General features: G+C 34.2%; 1 protein-coding gene across 20 annotated transcripts in view; it reads right to left on the reverse strand.

Annotated features, from left to right (window-relative positions):
* PHKB (phosphorylase kinase regulatory subunit beta) overlaps positions 1–20,309 on the reverse strand; it is a 199,113-nt gene that overhangs the window by 155,105 nt on the left and 23,699 nt on the right. For all 20 annotated transcript variants that reach the window (XR_014805945.1, XR_014805944.1, XR_014805948.1 and 17 more), the window contains 5 exons: positions 16,841–16,930; positions 14,817–14,955; positions 9,586–9,685; positions 4,839–4,946; positions 1,987–2,067 (listed from right to left, as the gene is read on the reverse strand). Coding sequence is in view for 9 of the 20 variants with exons in the window: in XM_013998278.3 (XP_013853732.2) it covers positions 1,987–2,067; positions 4,839–4,946; positions 9,586–9,685; positions 14,817–14,955; positions 16,841–16,930 (518 nt within the window). In the remaining 11 variants the exon portion in view is untranslated. The remainder of the gene's footprint in view (positions 1–1,986; positions 2,068–4,838; positions 4,947–9,585; positions 9,686–14,816; positions 14,956–16,840; positions 16,931–20,309) is intronic.

A 20,309-nucleotide genomic window follows, 5' to 3' on the forward strand; every position in this document is an offset into this window, starting at 1 on the left:
GGATGGGAATCTTATACAACTGGATTGTGATGATCATTATACAACTATACATGTAATAAATTCATTGAGTAATAAATAAAATAAAATGAACTGTGATATATACTGAGAAGTCAAAAATAAAATAGGCATTAAAAATTAAAAATGGAATTCCTGTTGTGGCTCACAGTTAACAAACCCAACTAGTATCCATGATGATGCGGGTTTGATCCCTAGCCTTACTCAGTGGGTTAAGGATCCAGAATTATCCTGAGGTGTGGTTTAGGTCACAGATGTGGTTTGGATCCCACATTGCTGTGGCTATGGTGTAGGCTGGAAGCTGCAGCTCCAATTGGACCCCTAGCCTGGGAACTTCCATATGCTGCATTTGCAGCCATGAAAAAGGAAAAAAAAAAAAAAAAAGGAAAAATGAAAATTGAGTACCAACAAAACAATGCTGCCACTAATCAAGGCAATTTTACTACCATCAGGACCATCAGTGAGAAATGACTTGCAGCCACCAGCATTAGTTGCTACTTTACTATAAATGGTTATTATACTGTGTTCTGCCGGCACCTGGACACTTTTCCCAATACGAGGTTCCACAAGAAGCTAAATGAGCTAGTTCTGGGAGCCTTCCTCTTCTTAGGCAGAGTCAAGCTTCTTTTATTTATTTTATATTTTAGAATGTTGCTTAAGATTGGTCTGAAATAGTAGCTTCCCAATACCTCCCCAAAATGTTTGAATACCTCTCTTTCATAACATTATAAAAACTGAGAGCTATTTGGATGAAATGAAAACATGTAATTCTTTGGTAAATCAAAAAGAAGAAACCATAAGTGGGTATTATTAATTTCTGACTATCACTACTGCTTCTTTAATATTTAACTATACTTCTAAATGGGTTTTATTCATGTGTATTAAAAAAAGGCACAACTGGAAGAATGCACAGGATTATAAACTACTAGAGGGCAGAACTACACGTGCCAATTTCATAGCACCCTCAGTGCAGTCCAATGATGACTTTGGTGTTTAGAATATGATACAACTGTTCCCCTGGCCTGGCTCACAGGAGAAAAATAAGTGTATGCCTACGCTTTGATGGAGTTCTCACTGTATATACCATTTTAATGATAGGTTTTTGTCACACTGTGGCACATTTCAAGATGTGTTAGCATGTGTATCTGTATGTTTATTTAAGCATTAGTGCCTAAGAAAGAAAATGCTTCTGAACTCTGAGATACAAATCATTTTCAAATTTCCTAATAAGAGCATGGTACTTATCTTTTGAAAAAAAGAAAGAACCCTACTGAGGTCGCACAAATAAAGATAACAAAATATGATACCCGTTTACTTTTAAAATGATGGGTTACAAAAAGCAACCATGTGAAAGAAGACATCATAACTCTGAGAAAATGTGCAAATGCTCTTTTATTTTCATTGTTACTAAAATATCTCAAAGTTACAAGTTTTTATTTCAGATTACCTGAAATACAGCCTTCAGAGGAGTAAAGTTTTACAACCTGTTACATATTTTCTTCATTTTTAAAGTGCTTTGCATTGAAAATATAAAGAGTTTTTGATTCAGTATCCAAAATGCAGTATGTTACTACATGAATTTTAAAATAATTCATTATCATGCTCCATCATAAGTGTAACTGGGTCACCATGCTGTACAGTAGGAAAAAAAAATTGTATTGGGGAAACAACAATTAAAAAAAAATAAAAAAGGATACAATGAACTTCTTTGCAGGACAGAAACTGACTCACAGACTTTGAAAAACTTAGTTACCAGAGGAGACATGTTTGGTGGGGAGGGATGAGCTGGGGGTCTGGGATGAAATTGGGTTGTGACGATTGTTATACAACTATATATACAATAAAATTCATTAACTTAAAAAATAATAACTTATTTTATACAATTAAAAAAGGTTTTAAAAAGTAAAAGAAAAAAAAAAAAGATATCCTCCAAAATGAAATTTAGTACTAGAGAATTTAGGAGAATCCTACCTCATCAGTGTTATAGATAATCTGGAGTCCTGAGGAAATCATTTCCACAAGGTAAAGGAGATAGAGTGACACTGTATTTATCTGAAAACAAACAACATTAAAAGGTTAAAGGAAACAACAAAAATACTATGTTATAAAATTAAATGTAAAAGCTAAAATTACAAGTCATTTGCTCTAGTAATGACATATAAAAATTATTTCCTTTCCTATGTAAAATACAGGAGTCGTGGATTTAGTTCATAATCATAATAAAATCTCAGCTTTGTATGTAAAACTAAAATCCTTAATTTCATTCTGATGGTTATTAACAGCTGTTTAGAGACTGTTCTTTATAACATTCACTTTATAAGTGTATTTTTAAACCCTGGATCTAAATATTTCTACCTTGAAATAGTTTTAACCCTCAGGCAGCCATGCAATGTCAATCCACCTCAAGTGTATGTAAATGAAAAAATTATTTGGCAAGTAAGACAGAAGGACTCTGCTGGTGCTCCATAAACAATAGCAGTGCATCTTGAAAACACTCTTATTTTCAGAGAATACAGAATTTATGTAAGCAACCACTGGAACACAGTAATTTTAATCAATGGTATAGCATATTAATTTAAAATATACTTTTAAAAAAATAAGATTTTTTATGAGTTCCTTTTTTAGTTTATTACCTTAAAGATTAAGATTGCATAACCTAAACAAAAAAAGATAATAATGTCCACTTACATCAAAAATAAATGAGATATGCAAATTTTCTCAAGAAAACATGCAGTGAAAGATAAATACAATAACATAGACAAACCTTAAAAACACTACGTTAAACGAAAGAAGCCAGCCATAAAAGACCATCTGTTATAGGATCCCACTTATGTAAAATGTACAAAATAGGCCTATTCATACAGATGGAAAGGTAGACTGTTAACTGCCCAGGGTGGGGGTCTTTGAAGGAGATAGGGGGTGACTGCTAATGGGTGCAGGGTTTCTTTACGGGTTATGAAAACGTTCTGAAATTGACTGTGATGGTAGTTGCACAGCTTTGTGAATATATTAAAAACCACTGAATAGTACACTTTACATTGGCAAATTGTATATGATGTGAATTACATCTCAATAAAGTTGTTATCTAATAAACAAATAAGTGAGAAGCAGCGCGAATTTTTCATTTAGCCAGGAAACAGCTAACTTGAATTAAAAACAAAGAGAAAGCAAGATGTAATTTTCTCATTGTGTTAATTCTAACTCAGAAGACTCCTGCCCACTAATAGCCTTGGTGGCTTGTGTTTCCTTGACTCTCCTCCAGTCCTTTCTGAGTAACTGACAGAGGGCTGGGGCAGAAAATTATTTGTGCCCTAGATGCCTCAGACAAAGCAGCCCTGTGTTGCCAGGCCCTGCCAGTGCTGGTAGCTCTCCCAGAAACCAGGAATAGTATCCTGGATGGCTCCTGATTTCCTAGCACTCAAAATCCAGTGGGTGTCACGGTCTTGTTAAGGTCCAAGTGGACCACATAAAAAGATAAAGGATTCCAGTTAGGTTTTTCAGACCGACATCAACTCGAGTGACCTTTCTCTGAACACAGTAGAGAACTTCATGCTATTGACAGGGTCACCCAGGTGTTTTCTTACAGCACTGACACTGGCCTGTCGGAAACGACTTGGAAGAAATTTGATTCCTACTGGCAATCACTTATAGCAACACCTCAAAGAGCTCTCTGCTCTGACTGTTAGGGTGCTTTGGCGAGAAAAAAATCGCTAAGTGGCAAATAGAACACGGACTGCCAAATACCAGGCTCAACAGCATTTATTTGAAACTTACTCTGTGTCAGGGACTGAGCTTAAATTCCGAGACACAAAAATAAATGAGCTATTATCTTCTGAAAACCCTACATCAATAGTAAACATGTTTGTCAAAGCAAAACCTAATTATGTGATAATTATAAGAAGTTGAGCAGTTACATATTCATGTATCACTAAACCTCTAAGAAACTGGTTACAAATAAGCATAAGATTTTCTGCTGCATAAACATGGGGAAACTGCATTTTATGTGTTTGGAGGAGTCATACTAAAGTTAAGACATTTCAGATTTCTAGAGAGAGAGAAGAACTATAAAAAGGAGATACTCTTATTTTAGTAAGGAATATATGAATAATAAGTATTCTGTCCTAAAGACTGCAGAACCAAATGATAGGCAGGAAGAAAATCTATTAAAGATAAATAGTATATGATACAAATACGATATTTGTAACTTAGAAACAAGGCAAAGGATGTCCTGCTCAAAGGAGTATACTGCTGTGAGAAGAAAAACAGTGAAAACATAAAGTCCTATAGTATATTCTTAGCATATAAAATTTATATATAAAATTATTATAGTATGTAAGGTGAAATTTATACACTCACAGAAATGCCTTCTGGAATTACATTTTAGTGGTATGTTTCTAGCTTTATTGAAGGCTGATACATTAAAAATGAATTGCCAGGTAACAAAAACTTCTGATTTGCTGTTATATCACTGTCAATTGTCTTTTATTCTCTAGTTCCTAAGTACTGGAATTCTTTTAAATTTGATAACAAGTACAAGCTTTTGTCACTGAAAGAGCTGTAGGATTCCTTCTTCTAGACAGTAACAATATTATAATCCAGCCAGCTGCCCTTTTTTCCTTTTGGACCAAGAACTCAAGTCACATTTAATATTCAATCACAATAACTAATTCAATCCTGGTGGGATTTCTTCATTATATGGTTAATTTTCTATTTCTATTGTGAATAATTTATGAAATCTACTATTTAAAAACTATAAACAGCCTCAAATCGTCTATGATGTAGAGTATAAATGGAGAAGAGAATTTGTTATCTTCTCATTTTACCTGAAGATGACCATATTCCTCATAGGAGAGGATCTCATCTCCTGTGTGCACACTGAAAACAGAGTGAAGACATGTGGTCGGGCGTGGATCCTGCTTAAACTGCTGGACCTAAAATCAAGTATAAAACTTAAATAATGCTAGTAATTCACATTCTCATCCAACATTAGAGATTATAAATTACCTTTCATGCAACTTGTTAATGAGGAAAGCTACAGCTTATAGATGGGGGAACAGAGCAAAGCAGAAATGTTACTTTTTCTACAGAAAAACAGATAAAACTTGTAACTATTATAATAGAGTTAACATGATTGTTGAACACTTAACTGATATTTCACAAACATAGCAACTCAAGTGTAATAGAGAACTTGTTAATGTAGTACCAGTGGCTTTTGCAATGTTTTGCATCTTATTTTAGAGTCAAAATAATGGTTTGCTTTGTGTGACAGGATTGCAGGGACTGTATCCCACTGTCCTGGAATTTGGAAATGCTTACATGACACTCAACAAAAGAGCATTTCAAGCTTCACTCTAATTCAGTAAGTGTTCGAACCTTCAAATGCTATTTCTTTCTCCAAGGAGCACAAATTGTAACCTATGCTCTTGTCAATGTGTTTTCATTTCTTTCGCCACATATATTCTCATTACTAAGGCACCAATTTCAAGATAATACAGGCCCTACATTTACTTATTAAATTGACATAAAATTTAACCATTTAAAAATACTAAGTAATTATTAAGTGACAAAAAGACAAACCCCAAGGATAAATGGGTATTAATTCAACTTGGCAAACATTTACAAGATACCAGTTATATGCCAAGTAGTACTGTAGTAGTCCCTTGAAGTCTGAGATGAATAGGAACAGAGAATGAATAGAATGACACACAGCTCTACGGAAAGCCAATGACTTTGTTCTTTGACAAAACATAAATGATGACAGTATCTGGGTGTTCATGATCTTGCCTTGTTTCACTTGGCTAAGGAACCACAAAAAACCATATTCTCTTCTCCAACTTCAAATTTCTTCTCATCTTAAAATCTTATCTCAAAAAAAAAAAAAAATCTTCTTTTATAAAGTCCCTCTTGAACCCCAACTAAAATTCCTTCCTCTGGATTCACACATCGAGGTGCTTATCCTGGGAGTTCCCGTCATGGCTCAGCAGTAACGAACCTGACTAGCATACACGAGGACGTGGGTTCGATTCCTGGCCCTGCTCCATGGCTTAATGATTCAGCACTGCTGTGAGCTGTGGAATAGCTACAGCTCCAATTCAACCCATAGCCTGGGAACTTCTATATGTTCTGGGTGTGGCCCTAAAAAGACAAAAAAAAAAAAAGTGCTTATCCTCCAGCCTTTTATTTTTATAGTTGTCTGTGTGTTCCACTACATTATAAGGTTTTACAAGTTACATTATCCAGTATGTAGTCACTAGCCACATGTGAGTAATTATATAAATTATAAATTATATAAATTTAGAAACTCAGTCCTTCAGTCAAGTCACACTGGCTACACACCAAGTACTCAATAGACGCATGAGACTAATGGCTTCTGTATTGTTCAACACAGTAACAGAGAACATCATCATCACAGAAAATTTACTGGACAGTGCTGTAAATACTAAATACTAACACCCCGTTGTACTCCTTAAGAGTCCTACACAGATAAGCCCTCCTACAGCTGAAGTCAACAAAATGAAAGTCAGGACCTATCAACGGATAAGCGGAAATGAGAGAATGGGGGTAAAGGAAGGGATCTAAGTCCGTCACCTATGGAGTGACCAAGCCATCCAGCGTTACCGCAGAGAAGGTGAGAAGGCTACCCCTTCTCACTGTCTGTACTGCTGGCAAGTCTCAGACCACACAAACAGAAATCAACTTGGCCACTCCTTTCACAATACCATGACTATTATCTCAAACTACTGAACATTATTCTGGGCTCTTAGATAAAAATACGGCTATATTAAAATAAAATACATTCTGCCCACTTGATAAGGATCTAAATGGATAATGTTTTATCAGTTTCATAAAGTGACTGCTGCAATTGACAAGGCAGTGCTTGTCATTTGTCTTCAAGACACACAAGTACCCAGCATGAGAATTTATAATTTAATCAATCACTGTATCAGAGGAAAAGCAAGTACTAAATAATTAAAGATGCTCAAATAAGGAATTATATAATTATACTTTGAGTCTTAAAGCTGTTAAAAGACAAATAATTTAAAATCTCAGGGAAAAAAAAAGACTGAAACTATCAGCTTTGAAAATTAATGGGGCATACTGTATGTAAATTATAGGAAAAAAGTACTCTTGAAAGCAATTAAAATCAAGGGGACATTAATTAGTATTTTATATGATGTCCAGCATTTTGAAATTAAAAATAATGATTAAAGTAAATGTTTCTATATTAAAAAAGTCTAGAATAATGTTTTCTCTTCTTGTATTTTATTTAAACTTTTTCTGAAATCTTTAATCATTGTGAATAAGCAACTTATCATTCAGGAAAAGGTGAATGAGTACTTTGTCATCCATTCTTAATTTATAGATTAAAATATGCATTTAGGCAGGAAAACTCATCTCATAAGGGAATCCTAGAAGAATAAATTTTATAAAATTTTAATGCTTTCTCATGAATTAGAAACTACTTAGTAGCATTTTAAACAAAGTTAAAATATCTCCTTTAGGTAGTACTATTAGAAAATCTATCAGGAAGCATGTTTTATGATGACAAGCAAAAAAAGCGGAGAGCCTTAGATTTTCTAAGTCATTATTTTTCTTCAAAAGATGAGCCTTAAGGTCAAGGAGCCCATGAACACTACAGACAAGCTACATTTTGGTTTGCCCAAAGAAAGACTAAAAGTTATATATTTCATATTTAAGAATATGGGAAATCTCTACTGCTATGGAATCAAGAAGAAAAGGGTGAGTACCAATAAGAGGTGAAGGTATAGAGTTCCCGCTTGCGGCGCAATGGGATTGGCAGTGTTTTGGGAACCCTGGGACACAGGTCTGATCCTCAGTCCAGCACAGTGGGTTATAGATCTGGCATTGCCACAGCTGCAGCTTAGGTCTCAAATGAGACTCGTTTCTGACCCCTGGCCTGGGAACTGCATATTCCACTAGGAGGCACTGAGCTGGCTGCATGGTTCAGTCTCACTGAGTCATATGTGGAATACAGTAATATGCTCCATTCCTACTCCAAAAGGTTATGGGGAGTCAAGAAAAATTATAAAAATGAAAATGTTTTAAAATTTGTAAAATCCTCCATTTTATATGCAGAAATAGCTAATTCTAATGTGATCTATACCTTCTTACAATTCACACTTATTTTAATGGTCTACCATCATATCTACATAAGGCAAAAAAAAGCTAATCCTTTATAATTTAAGGAATTAAAGAAAGCTCAAATCACATTCAAGTTGTTTTCAAAAGAAAACACAATTATGAACACTTGTTAGTAAAGCTGAATAATATTTAGAAAGGGACACTAACAACTGGTTAAAAAGCCACAAATAAAAAAATTCATACTACATCATTTCCTTCCTTTTGATAAATAATTCTAACTTAAGTCTGTCAGCCTGGTTAGCAAACTCATGAAATTCACAGCTCTCACAGTATTTCCTTGAGAGAAAAGTTGAATCCATAGACATTAAGCATTCATGAAATGATAAACGGGAAATAAACAGTAAACTTCTCACACTTAGGAAAAAATAAATTTAATCACAATTACTTCAATAAATATGACATAGTAGTTTAAACCAAGTATGTTAATATGACATATGCTTTATTTCAAGCATTGAAAAATCTTCATAATAATGACTCGCAAAGTCAAATCTCAGTAGTCAAATGACAGGTTTTTAACATATCTCTATTGCGAATAAATTTACTTTTTCTACCACCTAACACTTTTTTTGTTGCCATATTCTGGTGACAGAATATAAGCAACTTTTCCATTTTGACTTCAGGTACAGGCCTTAAAAAAGATGCTATCACAGAAACTAACTATAATATTTACATGATAGAGATATACCAAATATTAAGTGATCAAATTTGCTTGCATTAATTACTGATATGCAACTTTGCTAATGAATCATCACACCTAGAAGTGGTCTTGGGGAACTGTGACACACTGACTTAAATATATGGACACTTAACAATATTAGGACCTGGAAACAGGTGTAGTGAAGGTAAGTAGGGGGACTATCACATTTTATTTGCATAGCGATTTAAGGTTTAAAAAGTTTTATTATGTACCTTATTTCTTTAATTTCCAAAATAACCCTGTGAAGTTTGCTGTTTTCTGAGCCTGTAATTCCTGCCCTCTTCACATGTAAATGAATGAAGCAGTATATTTTTAAACTAAAGTTCACTTAAGCCAGAATATTCACATATCTGAAAGAAATTCTAACGAGGATTTTCTTCATTAATATACTCTCGGTTAGAATTATGGATACTGTGAGGTTCCTGAGAATCTGAGTCTTTAATAAAGACTGGATGCAAAGTACAAAGAAATACAAACAAATTCAAGCCCAAGTAACTGTTCTCTATAATCTCACTAAAGGTGTTTCTTCAATTTCAGTATTTCAAAACCCTGGGCTAAAAAGTAGAGCTGTTTTAATCTGTCTGGACTGCCCTAGGATGTGACTTTACCTCTTGAAAGTTCATTCTTCTTCAGAAGATGCTATTGCTGTATTGGTTAAATTAATCCCTCAGAATGATGTGAGAATTTCAGTCCACACTACAGTGTTTTACCTTATCGGCCTGACGCATATAGCAGTAGAGAATTCCTCTCATGCATTTTATAGCCGAGTGCTCCAGCTCATGGGTCCTTCCCTTGTCATCATCAATGCGCCTGGGTGAGAGAGATAACTCATGAAACAAATTGGAAAGGCATTTGAAAAGGAAGCAGAGTTTCTGATAATTAAGTATTTAACTATGTGGCTAATCCTATGTTCTGGCAACATCTACTAATTCTGTAACAGTGAAACTCCATTTTCCCAGCAGATGTAGAAATGCTGCAAAAAAAAAAAAAAAAAAAAAAAAAAATCCTGTGATGAAACTTGTGCAAATTTCTCCTTCCTTCTTTTGAGGAAGTAAGCCAACTGCTATAAAAATAGCATGTAATACTTTCACCAATGACTTGCTGAAACTTTAAAGGATATTTCAATATTGGAAAAATCTACCGAAAGATTTTTTAAATACACTGTTACAGAGTAGAGGCAATTTTAAATACCAACCCCTTTAGGTTATGCAATGGCCACTTGGATTCAAGGAAGTATAGATTGAGGTAGGCACGAGTTTTCTTTGCTCTGCCATGTATTTAATAATTCACAGAAATGCCTTCAACTAAACATGCATCTAGTAGGATACATGATGCATTTGGGCATAAAGTTTTATATTCTCAGGTCTTAGTTCAAAATTAATCAACCATACTCTACATCTCTTGCTTTTACAAAGAAAAAAACAGCTAACACCTAACTACTAAACTACATTAAGATGTTTTTCCGTCCTTACATTCCTTTTTTATTGATCAGTGGCCTTCAAAAAAGATGAATGAGAGTTACTCACTAATGAAAAATAAAAGTAGCTTATTCATTGCTTCACTAACTCTTAACTAAAATATCTGGCCATCATCCTCACTTTATAAAAAGCATCACCTGTCTCTTTAAAAAGTATACTATAATTACCCCCTCTTTCAATTCAGATCTCATATACCACTGCTGGAAAGAATGATGATCATTTTTAACATACCATGGTGAAAGTCAGTGAAAAATAAGTTATCTGTCATTAGAACAACATCCCTCCTTTCATTTGCAGCCACTGAAGTAAAACTGGTATGATTTTGCTCTGGGACCTGTTTTCCCCTGCTGATGTCAGAGCCAAATGCTAATAGAGGCAAATTATGGCATAGATAACAGTTGACAAGGCATTGATTTATGAAGGATACTGCACAGTTGGAGCACAATGAGTTCTGTGCATAATTCCCACCTTATCTAAAAACGAAAAAAAATTCAGAAAACAAGATCATACTTTTCTAAAATTGTCTTTAAAATAATTCTCTGCCCCTAATTTCCACAAGCATTAAAATAAGACTAAAATATTCCACAATAATTCAGCCACAATAAGGAATCTATTTTCATGAAGTTCTCATGTTTCTCCTTTCTTCTGCAAATAATACTAGTAACCAGAAGAATATTTCTAGAAAAATAAAAGAGCAGTTGCATTTGAGTAAAAACATTTAGGCAATTAGTATATATCTATTACTTTTCCTGATATTTAAAGTGAACCTGGTGATCCCAAATAATTCTTCTATTTTCTACCAGGAAGGGCATATTCTACTTTCCATAGCAAGCTCTATGGATGCACATTCAAGTTTTAATATGATTTCAAGAATACTTTTAATTTTAAAAAAACAGATAAAGAAATAACTTTAGCCAATTTATTGATTGCAAGCCATATGGAGATGTTGACCAGATATTTCTAAAAAATGAAGGCTTGAGTTTATAGCTAAACCAGATTTCCATACTTAAAAATACATAACTAGTGAAGAAACCAAACACTATCATTGGTGCATTATTTCCCCACAGCCAAGTTTCAAGGAAAATAAAGTCAGATTATTGTTTGGTCCTGTGACTTGACTGTTTACTAGCACGAAGCTAGGGCCACCTGTTAGAGTCAACTCCTAAAACAGCGATAAATCTGACATTGGGAGAGGAAAGGCTCACTTCTAGCATGAAGGCATCTTCTCTCTCAGTACTGCAAGGTATCTTCTCAAGGTTTGCCTCGAGGTTTTGTTTTTCTAATATACGTACATTTAAATAGTCTGAAAGTACTCCTTCAAGTCAATAATCTTTAAAAAAATTACTCTTCTCAAATCCAAAAAGTAAAAGGAAACTAATTCCATATTTAAACTCTAATTTAAAGTCATATATTTTTCTACAAGTTGTATTAGGAAGAAGAAAAAAATGCAAAAACCCTACAAAATATTTTTTAGTATGGCATAAAGTATACATTTAATTTTAACACATTTTGTGTACCTGACTAGGTTCAGAAATAGTTTTAACCTAAACCATATAAATCAAAATAACATTATTTTTAAATAAAATAAATATAATAGGTATAATTATATAACAATAAAATATAAACCTTTAATTATATTAATTATAATTATATTCACATATAATTATAATGTATAATGTAATGATAGAATATAATTATATTAATGTAATATAATTATAATTAGATATAATGTAATATGATTACAATTTAAAACAATGGTATATTCAGAACACAGCTATATATATATATATATATATAAATGACATTTTAAAAAGTCAAATATATTAGTGAGCACTTGTCTCCTCTAAAACAAAATTATAAAGTGAAACTGTAATATCACATTTAAGAAAAACAAACTATTTCAAAGTGTAATTTTGCAAATAAGTTACTTCATTGTCTCTAATAATAACATATAGATTTTATCCAATTATTTAATTAAATAACACCAAATTATACCCCTAATGTGTATGAAATCTAAATATGCATAAAATAATCTTTTCATGTCCATGGTACACAAGCACACGCACACACAAATTCAAAGAGACGTGAGGCTTCATGAGATTTTTGATAAGTTTAACTGAAAACTAAAGCAACTAGAAAAATCAAATTACTCCCACTTAAAAAAATTAATAACTTTATATTATACACATTCATTACCAATGAGGGATAAATATAAATTCCTGAAGAAAAAAATACTGACATCTTAATTTCTGAGGGATTCTGCCTGAAATCTTTATGATTTCATTGATATTTACAAGTAGAATTAGAAACAAAATTCTATTCATGCTATAGCACAGGAATTTTCTAAAACAAATCATCACAACTTGATATTGTGAAAGTAAAAAGGGCTTCTAATAATTGTGTGGTAAGTTCCCTTGCATTTCTCCAAATGGAAGACATTTCCCTTGCTAGTAAAACAAGAAATCTGATACTTTAATGACATAAGAAAATAAATTATCCGGGGAGTTAGTGCAAAGATAGTGTGCCCAGCAAAGAAAGGACTTTAAAATTTCTATCAAATGTTTGAAGTCTTCTGGGAAAAGGCCTGTACTCTTGCATTTTTTAAAGCTATTTTCCCCCAACATTTTATTTAGAAAAACTTCAAATTTAGAAAAGCTAAAAGGATGCTACAATGAATAAACCTTTTACTCCTCACCTGGATTCACCAGTTGCTAAAACTGGTTTGCATTCTCCACCTACAATTTATTTTCTGCACTATTTTAAATGTCATTACCCTTATACACTTCAGAGGTTATCTCCCAAAAACAAGGGCACTCTCTTATATAACCATAATATCATTATCACACCCAAGGAAGTGACTATGTAGTCTAATATATAGTCTATATTAAATATAATCCAATTATCCCTAAAATATGCTTCCCTGTGGCTTTTTAATGTATGATCCGATCAAGGTTCATGCACTGCATCTGGTTGCCATATTTCCTCAGTCTTAATTTAGCCATCTTCATACCTATTTATCTCATCTTCTACAATTACCTCATTTTTTAAGAGTCCATGCAAGTTTGTCTTACAAATAGCCACAATGTGGCTTTGTCTGATTGTTTACTGACAGGTAGATTCATTTACACATTTTGGTAAAAAGTCAACATGGGTGATGTGTCATATCAGTAGGCACCTAACTGTAAGTAAGACAAACTGTCTCATTACTGGCCTAATCACTTGGTTAAGGTGCTGTTGGTCCAAAAACCTTAACATTTAATGAAGCTACACTGTGCTTACATAAAATATGTTTTAAAGAAATGCTGGTAATGATATTAGCAAACAAGTACTGAAATTGACTACCTTCATATTATCTACTTGATTTTCTTTACAAATGTAACACATCAATGTTTTGAGACAAAGGAATCACGTTCATGCGAAAGATAAAATTTTCAAATCAGAAGGATATGTATGTGTCATCTTCAAAATATTAATATTCAGGGACACACAGTTTTGGGGGCATCAGCACGCTGTGGCTCTCTTTGCTTGGCAAAGCAATGAAGCTATTATTTTCTACTTTACCCCGTCCCCAAAAGTTAATATTTGGAAACCTAATTTAAGAAACAGTTAAAATGTATCATACTGACTCTGTATCTAGACCCATACTGGATGCTTTCCATATATAACGAAATAAATGAAGTAACGAAAACATTTTTTTTTTTAAGGCCGCACCCTGTGGCATATGTAAGTTCCCAGGCTTGGGGGCTAATCAGAGCTGCAACTGCCCACCTATGCCACAGTCACAGCAACATGTGATCTGAGCTGTGTCTGTGACATACACCACAGCTCATGGTAACGACAGATCCTTAACCAACTGAGCAAAGCCAGGGATCGAACATACATCTTCATGGATACTAGTCATGTTCATACCCCTCTCAGCCACAATGGGAACTCCTAAGGAGAACTTCTGTGCTGTGAAAAGATCTATATTTCTTTTACTTCATAAAATAACTGACATACAATCAGATTTAAAAAGTGATACTGCAATGAAGTTCAGTAGGAAAAACACAAAACTGGGGGAGGAGGGAGAAATGCAATGGCTCTATCATTAACTAGTTGTATAATTTTGAATGATTCTGTTAACTACTCTTGGCCCCAGTTTTATTATTTTAAAAAGTCAATCACCATCCACTTCCTCTATGACTGAACTCAGTGAGAATGGGGATTTCATGCTGTCAAAGACTAATGCTCATAAACAACCCTAGATGTGAAAAATTTCAGTCACAAAGTCATAAAATGTTAGAACTTGTCTCATGTAAACCCTTAGGAAAACTAAAAGGTTTAGAGGCCTGAGAGGAGATGTGAGCAGTCACAGGTCACCCAGTGACTCAACAGCAGAACCGAAAGACAGCTGCCCAATTTGTCATGGGCCACAAACCCTATTACCTAGAATTGGAGTTACAGTAGAGTACACACTAGCTTACCTGTATGCAAGAGCCAAAGCCCAGGCGCCAGCAGCGCAGTATAGACTGTCATGGACCTTAGCTTTCTGATCATCACCACATGTTTTAGTGGGAAAGAGACCTGTGGTTGGACTTTGATACAGCAGCAATGTTGACTTGACTGCAATAGAAGACAGAGAAAGAATGAACTGCGTGGCCATCCATTTTCCTTGGATGGAGGTCTTAAACTTCTTTGGTTTCCTCATCCTACAACTCTGTTGTTTCTAAACTTAGCTGTAATATAAAACTTTTGCAGATGTAGAAACAAAGTAACTCCAGCCTAAGCAGAGATTCATCCTGCATGAAAGGGTCTTTCCACTTCTGAGGAAAGAACTCAGCTAATTAACACATAAATAGCCTTTAACATATCCTTGTTAATGTCAATAAGAGTAGTAAGGCGCCACTAGATACAGGGAAAAAAATAACCAAAAAACTAAGCATATTTTCAACAAATCAGTTCAACAGGAAAAGTAAAGCAAATGCGCAACAAAGAATTGCAAATATTTGCTAAATCCAAAGCTAATTCAACTGCTAAAGAGGCCAGAATCCTATTTTTCACTGATGACTAATTTACACCTGGTCTTCAGAGCAATGTATTCATGTTACATATTGTACAGGTTAGTGGTACATTTAACATTTCAAAACTGATCCTTACATAACATGAAAACAGCAAGCAAATAATTATTTTACGAACATCCCAGTTAAGTGCAAGAGATCTGAAATCAATGTTTTACAGCTGTCCCTCAATGTGCACAGGAAAATTCCAGGACCCACATGCATACCAAACCCTCAGACACTCAAGGCCCTTATCTAAAATGGCTCATGCAGTGGGCCCTCCACATCTGTAGGTTCTGAGCCTGCAGATATGGAAGGCAGACTATAGTACCTTTTATAAAAGGGTCCTAAAATAGAAAAACAAACACTCTAAAATTACATTTCCTAAAATCTATTTTATTCCTGTCTAACCATAAGTGGATAAAGAATGGTTTTCCCCCAAATAAGTTAAATTACCCTAATCTAGACTGGCCTATGTCAACTACTTTTCGGATAGTTTTTCAAAGTTCTAAAGTACTCTGGTCCTTCACAGAGATTAAGGAATTAAATTTCTTTTTCTCAGACCAAACTAACGTTACCATTATCAATTCTTTGAGAATACCAGGCTATTTATTATTTTGCCAGAGTAAAAAACTGGCCCTCATAGTCCAAAGTATACAATTGACATTTCTTTTAAAAGGTAGTTAAATCTCTTCGCCAAGTTATGGCTACAAAGATAATGAATGGGCAACATAATATAAACCAGAATCTTGGCCAAAATAAGGTGAATTAAGGTTTTACATGAGGTTAACACAAACAAACAAACAAAATCCTTCCCCTTCGGGAGACAAATAAACTAAATTTTATATGTGACATACTAGGCCACATAAATGGCACAAGTAATCTGACAAAAAATAAGTACACATTTCCAAAATAATGGTCTGATGAACAACGAGCAGCCCAATATATACACTGATTACTCACATCAAATAACAAAATTTGCTGGGCTGATCCTGGTAAAAACAAAAGAACAACAAAAAAACAGGGACCTGATAATAGCAACAGTAACCTGAGATTACCTTTTGTATCTCAATGATTAGGACAGGTTCAGGACTACATAGGAACCATTGTAGGTAAATGAGCAGAGTACTTCTACAAAATCCTTGTGTAAGAATTATTCAAGAAATAGCTTCTAGTCCTCAAATCTGCTAATGTTTAGTAGGGCTAAAAGGACACAGAGGACACTGGGACAGTTTTAAAATTATTCAAGGGACAGATATGACTTACCAGATTCCTTTTAAAGTCCCCATATCAATGTGCAATTGGAATATATATATATATCTGTCTAAGCACTGAAACTACCACCACATCCAAATGAGAGAATATCATCTATACAATGTATGTAATACAAGAAGCAGAATAAATACTAATCATAGCTACCTAAGGACATGTTTTCCTCAGGTTTTGCTTACCAATTCTGTAATAGTGATCCAACTTTTCCCACAGAGTTTCATTATCAGGTCTTGGAAGATTAATGCTTTTAAGAGGTTCATAAACTGAGCCTGAAAGAAAAAAGAAAACCTATCAAATCCAGTCATTTTCACCCAGATAAACAGAGAAACTTCTAAACAACAGAAGAAGCACTAATTTAGCCATCTAATTTTCATTTGTACAGTGAGCTATCATTATTTCACTACTGGCCAAATTTTGGGTGGGGAAAGGAGAAAGAAGAAAACACCCTTGTAATAAGTATTTCCAAATGCTGAGATAGCCCCACTCTCACCCCCAGCGGTGAATCCAACTAATTCATGTGTATACCAGTCCTAACAACTCATATATCATTAATACTCCTGCGGGAGTCAGTAGCTTGATAATTTTAGTTCCTTCTGAAAAATATATCTACTTTCATGTCCTGAAATCCAAACCTTATACCTTATCCTCATGCTTTATCAGGTAATTTTCTGTCAAATGATCATTTCCTCAAATCCTCAAGGAAAAAGATGCTACATGTTCCAAAGTCATCTACTTCATGAATATTCGGATAGTTTTCACCTTGAAATCCTGAAGCCTCTACTTTCTCCAAGGTAGATAACACTTGTCTTATTATCTAGACTATGAGCAGAAACCATCCCTACTTCTCAACCATAGAAACTACTCTAAGATGTCAGCAGAGTACACTGCTCCAAAGCTACAGAATACACATTAATCATGATAATCTGCCACAAAATGAATATAGAAAATTGCTCACTTGACTAGTACACTTTCTCAACTGCTGACTGAAAGGAAGACATCTGACCCTTGAGCCATCAGACTAAGTACTGACTCTTACTCTTGTTAAGAGCACTCAGAAATTATAAACATCTCAAGGTTAAAATTAATTCACCCTGGGAATCAGGTAACGCATGTCACATAGTCTAACAATATAGCACAAGAGTGAATCTATAATTTACCTGGCCAGGGGTAGGGTGGAGTTTTGTGTTGGCATGCATTAAGAACATGTTTCTTAAAGCATTTATGTTTGTAAAATTGTTATGTCCAGTATGCTGGTTTAAAGCCAAGATACTGGGAATGCTCTTGTGTTTAGGCAGAGAGTAAATGCTATGAAGGAAGTAAGCTAAGGATCTACACATTCTGGCAATAGTCCCAATATCTTCTGTTGGAAAGAGAGCTGATTTGTGGATAAAAACAAGGAAGACAAAATGATCTGCTCTGAGTGAAGCCATTTTTCTAAAAAAGCCTTCAGAGTCATACCAACCAGAATGGCCCCATAGTGAAGTATGGAGAGGGCTATCAACACAGACAGAAAAGCATCAGGACTGCAAAGGTGGTGAGGGCCAGACATGCCCTCTGCCTCTCTGCATTCAATTAGCTCTGGGTAGGTTTAAGTATATGGGCAAGATATGGGCAGCTTGGCAGTCGAGAAGGAATAACTGCTTGCATGTCAGGTGCTGAGCTATGGGGGTCCACACACTCTTAGTGAAATTCATCCATAATTAATCAGGTAAAATCAGGTACAAATCACCACTTGTTTTAACTGTGCATACATATATACAAAAATTAAAGAGGAATTCACTTTTAATCATTTCACCTTTGCTGAGGTGAAATGATTATGGATGAAGAACATTTCTTTTTATTTTTAGCATTATTTGTAGACCTAATATTTTGCCTCCTATAAGAAAAATAAAATCCCCAGAAGTTGCATATATATTTCCATTACAGTTAGGTAAATAATACATGTGCATATGGTTAAAGACTGAGAGAGAATATGCAAAAGTGAAATCTGCATTATAATAGGTGAATTTATTCTGAAAGATTATTTTAAAAACATGTTATCATGGTTTTTAGAGCAAAAAAAATACTTCCTTTAAAAGTGCTATTACACTTAAAGTGCCCCTCACATCCCAAAAAAGCCTAAAATGATTCCATCATCTAATGTTTCTCAATAAAAAACACCCATGGAGTTTCTTAGAAGCAAAAATAAATAAACAAATGGAAAACCAGACTTTTCAAGAAAATAAGTACCCATTCATTAACAGTTAAAACCGAAGATGTTCAAAGCACAGCAGAAAAGTAAAATCACATGATTCACTGAGAATCTATATTCTCTAATACCTTCCTATATCTTCAAAGAAAGCCCACAGTGAATTAGGAACAGCTTGGCTAGATAAATGTCACCATTGTACTGGTCACCACTATTGCTTCTAAAGTAACTGCATAAAATTAAATAAGGATTGGAATTCCCGTCATGGTGCAGTGGTTAACGAATCCGACTAGGAACCATAAGGTTGCGGGTTCAATCCCTGGCCTTGCTCAGTGAGTTAAGGATCCGGTGTTGCCATAAGCTGTGGTGTAGGTTGCAGACGCGGCTCGGATCCCACGTTGCTGTGGCTCTGGCCTAGGCTGGTGGCTACAGCTCCGATTAGACTTCTAGCCTGGGAACCTCCATATGCCGCGGAAGCGGCCCAAGAAATGGCAAAAAGACAAAAAAAGAAAAAGAAAAAAAAATTTAAATAAGGATATTCCTCACAATTTATGGTGACCAATACCACGATTGTGAAGTCAAAGAAAAGTACTCAATAGAAACATTTTAAATAAGAATGAGACATGTGAAAAGTATCAAAACAAATGAAAATGTGGAAGAGAAGGCAAGCAACAATGGAGTAAACTTCCCAAAAACAATGACAAATGCAAAATTACAGAAAACTTAAAGAAACGTCTAGAGTTAAAAAAACAAAAATTTAAAATATAAATTTTTTCTCTCCATGTTTTTCCCATTTGAATTTTGCCTATATCCAAACACCACAAAATAAAATGAAATGCATCAGTTATCCAGTTTGTAAAATGTGTTTAAACATGTCAACCAGATTTTTTACCTGAGAATTCCCTTTGTATTAGAAAAATATAATCTATATCTTCATTTCAGAGCACATTACTGTCAAAGAGATACAGTGACAAAGAACAATACAAGAGAAGATGAAGCAGAAATTGCTGAAGAGAAATATTACAGCTTTATCATGAAGGAACAAAAGGCTATTTACTAACAAGGAGATTAAAGAATGAGTTTTTCAAGACACTTCTGTGAGACAAAAACAATATTAAGAAAAAGAAAAAACTTATCAAAAGGCTTTCCAAATTTTGCACTATAAAGCCAGAAGGTTTCTGAGTGTTATGTATGGAAAGGCTTTTAAGAAATCACAAAATAGCACCAGTAGTTCAAATAGCAACCATTAAAAGAATTTTAAAAAAGGTGACTCATGAAGAAATTCAAGATAGAAAACTGATCAGCAAACCGAAACAACATCAATAGTATATTATTTGGGTATCGTACTTTATACAATTCAAAGTCTTCAACACCTACAAAAATTTTATTAATCAAGACTTTGATGACTTTTTTGTCTTTTTCCCTGTAGGATGGTAGACTAAGATAAATATCATCATTAT

This window comes from Sus scrofa, chromosome 6, assembly GCF_054392235.1.
Source record: "Sus scrofa isolate SSC_HxYL_T2T_F1_AM1 chromosome 6, Sscrofa_HxYL_maternal_Yorkshire_Landrace_v2.0, whole genome shotgun sequence".
NCBI classification, from domain to species: domain Eukaryota; kingdom Metazoa; phylum Chordata; class Mammalia; order Artiodactyla; family Suidae; genus Sus; species Sus scrofa.